The sequence below is a fragment of the Grammomys surdaster genome, unplaced genomic scaffold, assembly GCF_004785775.1.
Source record: "Grammomys surdaster isolate TR1022 unplaced genomic scaffold, NIH_TR_1.0 150, whole genome shotgun sequence".
NCBI lineage: Eukaryota > Metazoa > Chordata > Mammalia > Rodentia > Muridae > Grammomys > Grammomys surdaster.
Genome location: NW_021604608.1, coordinates 19,012,522 through 19,017,460, shown reverse-complemented (window position 1 = coordinate 19,017,460; position 4,939 = coordinate 19,012,522). Strand labels below are relative to the sequence as shown.

The 4,939-nt window shown below is 44.9% G+C and overlaps 1 protein-coding gene across 2 annotated transcripts in view; it reads left to right on the top strand.

The window, feature by feature from the left end:
• Tmem156 (transmembrane protein 156) overlaps positions 1-3,397 on the top strand; it is a 38,096-nt gene extending 34,699 nt beyond the window's left edge. Inside the window, exons 7-8 of one of the 2 annotated variants that reach the window (XR_003711155.1) lie at positions 1,083-1,298; positions 3,386-3,397. Coding sequence is in view for 1 of the 2 variants with exons in the window: in XM_028765301.1 (XP_028621134.1) it covers positions 1,083-1,191 (109 nt within the window). In the remaining variant the exon portion in view is untranslated. Of the gene's footprint in view, positions 1-1,082; positions 1,400-3,385 lie in introns of those variants that run through there. The other variant, XM_028765301.1, reaches the window with a different exon arrangement.
• The last annotated feature ends 1,542 nt before the right edge of the window (positions 3,398-4,939 follow it).

The window sequence follows — 4,939 nt, the reverse complement described above, 5'->3', positions numbered from 1 at the left end:
AGAGAGAGAGAGAGAGAGAGAGAGAGAGAGAGAGAGAGAGAGAGAGAATGGAAACACTCTGGTCAAGGTTTGGAAGAAGATGCGCTCACCCCATTGAACCTTTGAATTATCTCTTCTCTGGCAGCCTTTTTTTCCTTTCTTCTTACCATAAGCAACTAAGAAGAAAGTCCATTCAAGAACTTACTTTCACTTCTAAATCACAAACTAAAATTTTAGTTTTAAAATTTAGGGACTTGAGATTTGGCCAATGGAACTCAGCTTGTCTTTTCTCCGTCTTGTCTGGGTATCCCTAATTAATAGATGAGTCAGCTAGGGTCTCAGATTTTACTGCAGAAGTTTAGCCACATGATGAAGTGTGGCTATTCTACACTTCCCGAAGAGCCAGATTACTGTTTCTCTTCACATTCCCTGTTGTGCTCTGACAAATGACTTGGGAATCAACGGGGACTTGGCCTACAGTGGGCATACGTTAAGCTTCTGGTCCTGCTGAATTGTGGCAGCTTTCAGAAAGTGATGTCACTACCTTACACTGAATAACATCCTCTAATAAACAGTGAAAACTATGCCAAGGTGTAGAGAGCTGGCCATGGGGCACACTAGACATGGAAGAGCAGGTAACTGTGCTGGCGTCCTGCAAGAATTACAGCTCATAGAGCTGCTACTGGTTGTGGGGAATCATGGCCTCCCAGGTCTCAGATCATCAGCACTCCTATGTATATAGATTCCTCCACACCACCCTCTTCATGGTTATTGTTTACTAATATTTTTGTAGTTATTCATATCTGGCTTTCTCTTTAGACTAGATTCTGTATGAGAACAGGAAACATACCTGATTCTGCACACTGGAACATCTGGGCCAGCTGGTATAGTATTTAGCTCACAGTAGGTCTTCATAAATGTTGGCTGGATAAAGCCACTTGTGTCGCTCTCACTCTACACTGACATGAGCTATGTGTAGTCAGCTCATGCCTTCTCCACAGAGACATCTGACACTTTCCTCCAGGAAGCTCAGACAAAAGAAGCTCTCAAATTTTCCTTCCTTCTCAAGTTGACCTAGTTGTGTTCCTCCTCATGTACTTCAGGCAAAAGCAGCCAAAGGAAGAAGGGCAAATGGAGGACTGCCTGAGAGAGGGGACTACAGCCAAGACACCACCATGGAGCTTCTCTTCTGGGAAAGCAAGGGGCTGGTAGAACGCATCTTGCAGGATCCTTCAGACTGTGGTTGCTGCTTGGTCACTGGCCCAGAACATGTCCCTGAGCCTGATGGCTCTGTTCCCATCTCCACTCAACTAGTACAAGTAAGAGTCCTTCTTAGAAGGAGCAGCAAAATACTCAAGGGAGCAAATATGGAGACAAAGTGAGGGACAGAAACTGAAGGAGGGGCCATCTGAAGACCACTCCACCTGAGTATCTATCCCATGTGCAATCACCAAAGGTAGATGCTGATGTGGAAGACAGGAAGTGCATGCTGATAAGAGCCTGATATGGATGTCTCCTCAGAGGCCTTCAAGAGTCTGACATATTCAGAGGCAGATGCTCACAACTAGCCATTGAACTGATAATGGGGTTCTCAATGGAGGAGTTAGAGTGAAGACTGAAGGAGCTGTAAGGGTTTGTGGCACCATGAGGAGAGCAACAATACCAACCAACCACAGCTCCCAGGGTCTAAACCACCAGCCTGGGAGCACTTAGGGAGGGATCCAGGGTTTCAGCTGAATACGTAAGAGTGGAGGGCCCTGCTGGCCATAGGTGGAAGAAGAGATCCTTGACCTCATGAAGGCTGGATGCCCCAGGGGGTGGGAAATTTGAGGGTGGGGAGGTGGGAGTGGGGGAGTAGGTAGGGGTTACATCCACAGAGAAGAAGGAGGAGGGGTGAGGGGATAGGGGGTTCCTGGGTAGGTGGGGGATGGGGAAAGGGGACAACATATGAAATGTAAATAAAACAGCCAATAAAAAAATTAAAAAAAAAAAAAGAATCAACCTGTGAGCTGGGCGGTGGTGGCGCACGCCTTTAATCCCAACACTTGGGAGGCAGAGGTGGGCAGATTTCTGAGTTCGAGGCCAGCCTGGTCTACAGAGTGAGTTCCAGGATAGCCAGGACTACACAGAGAAACCCTGTCTCGAAACCGCCCCCCCCCCCAAAAAAAAAGGAATCAATCTGTGGCCCTCAAGGTCTTCCACAATTCATGGCTTCCTGTGGATAACACTGAACCTGGCCTTTCGTGGGTTATTCATTATAACTGGTCCAAACTTGACCGGGCTCATTCTTGCACTTGACTTATAGCTTAGCCTTGACCTGTATTCACCTTGAATTTTGTGTCAAGAGTATGTTGGAGAGTGGAGAGAAGAAACACAGCCCCTCACTAGAATGCTGCCCCCGTGGCTCTGCCACTAGTGACCATGGTGGAACTATGGGAGCCGGAAGAGGGGCAGATGAAGGAGAGGATACAGAGGGAGACTTAGTGAAGCATGGCAAATATCTTTCTAATGGAAGTGAGAATGTCTTAGGGTTTCTATTGCTTCGACAAAACACCATAACCAAAAAGCGCATTGACGAGGAAAGGGTTTATTTGGCTTACACCTCCACAGCACTGTTCATTATCAAAGGAAGTCAGGACAGGAACTCAAACAGGGCAGGAGGTGACGCAGAGGCCATGGAGGGGTGCTGCTTACTGGTTTGCTTCACATGGCTTGCTCAGTCTTCTTTCTTATAGGACCACAAGTCCAGGGATGGCACCATCCACAACGGGCTGGGCCCTCCCCCATTGATCAGTAATTGAGGAAATGACTTGTAGCTGGATCTCATGGAAGCATTTCCTCAACGGAGGCTCCTTCCTCTCTGATGACTCTAGCTTGTGTCAAGTTGGCACACAAAGCCATGCAGTATGCAGCCTGGCCGGGGAGGGGGGAGGGAGAGAGAGAGAGAGAGAGAGAGAGAGAGAGAGAGAGAGAGAGAGAGAGAGAGAATATGAATATGGGAAAGCTGCAGGGTTTTGCCTGAAGAAAATAACATTGCCTAAATATGTAGCTGCTGCTGGTGGTTTCTAGAGGAAACCGAACATTCTAGAGCCCTTTCCTCATCAGTGCTTCTATCCTAAACAAACCGAATTCAGTTTGTTCCTGTTCTGTGCTCGGTCAGTCCTGGGTGAGGCAGCTGTTCAGATCACCTTCCTTTTCCTGATCCTTTTCTGATTGCTAACATTCCTTTTTCTTCATCATTAGAAACATTCCGTGTCCTGCTGGACTTGCTGACTTTAGACTAATGTGTGCACACACAAGCATGCACATGCATATATGTGTGTGTGTGTTTTCTCTAGAATTTAGTCCTCTTATTTTCATATGCCACTGTATCACACATATTTATTTATGTCTGTTTCTTCTCCAGACAGGACAAGGCCAGCCGCACCTCAGCTTCTGAGTCCCAGCAGCAAAGACTCACTTCTTCCTGGTCTGGTCCTTACTTGCAGTCCTCATCCTGGCTGATGATAAATATTAGTTGTAAATTCATTAAATGGTTGCTTGTAAGGGAATAGGATTGCAGGTTTACTCACTAGGATCTGCTAACATGATAATGATGATATTCTTTAATAAACAAGGTGGTGGGTACATAAGAATTCATCCTATGGAATTATGCTCAGCCATAAAAAAAAATGTGGAGAAATGGATAGATCTGGAAAATATAGTAACTGAGCTAACCTAGATCCAGGAAGACCAATACGTGTTTTTTTCTCATATGAAGCCTGTTAATGATTGAATGTGTGTGTGTGTGTGTGTGTGTGTGTGGAGGTGTGTGTGTGTGTGTGTGTGGGTCCATGGCATGAGACTGAAAAGGGGACCACAAGAGTAGAAAACAAGGCACTGAGGAAGGGAGGGTAGGGTAGTAGAGTCCATGTGTCATGACAGAATAAACAATGCTAAGAGGTAGAGGGTCCGAAGCCATGTGGGAGAATGGAGGGAAGAAGATCAACAGAAACAAATTATACTTGAACTGCTACAATGAAACCATCCAGTGCAGCCTAAAGTTGCTGTCCATCATGAAGGAAAATCAGGGCAGGAACTGAAATAGAGACCATGGAGAAATGGTGCTGACTGGCTTGCTCCGTTTGTTTTCTTACACAACTAAGGACCACCTACCCAGTGGTGGCTCTGACCTCATTGGACTGGACCTCTCACATCAATCATTAATCAGTGGGCTGGACCCCCCCCCCCATATCAATCATTAATCAAGACAATACCCCAGACTTGCCTACGGGCCAATCAGATGGAGGCATTTTTTTTTTCAGTTGAGCTTCTTTTCAGATAACTCCAGCTTGTATCAAGTTGACAGAAAACTAACGGGGACAGTTGACAATCTTAGGATAAGGGATGTGAAAGGCACGCTTGCATTTGAGAAATCCAGCTATGACATGAGGACAGGGAAGATACTTCCCGATTCTGGCTCTAGTCTGCATGCCAAGATTTGGGGTTTTATTTGTTTATTTTAACTTAATAATCTAATAAACTCATACCTGTCAAGCAAAAACATCTAAATATGACACGTTATCAGTTAAACTTAGAGGTCTAAATGATTTTAAAGTATTTAAATCAGGAGTTCTCAACCTTCCTATTTCTGTGATCTTTAATACAGTTCCTTATACTGTGGTGACCCCACACCATAACTGTAACTTTGTTACTTTTATGAATTGTAATATTAATACCTAAAATGTCAGATATCTGATATTGCAACCCTCAAAGGGGTTGCAACCCACAGGTTACGGGCTACTGATCTAAAGGAAACTTAAAAAAATTCCTCCATGAATTTTATACTTATATACTGGGAATTGTGTATGTTAGTAGAATGGTTGGTGTTACAGTACCTGTGAAATGAAGAAAAAAATGTAGCATGCGTGATCAGGCAGGCAAGAAAACAATATTTCAAAAATCATGATTGGAGAGGTGG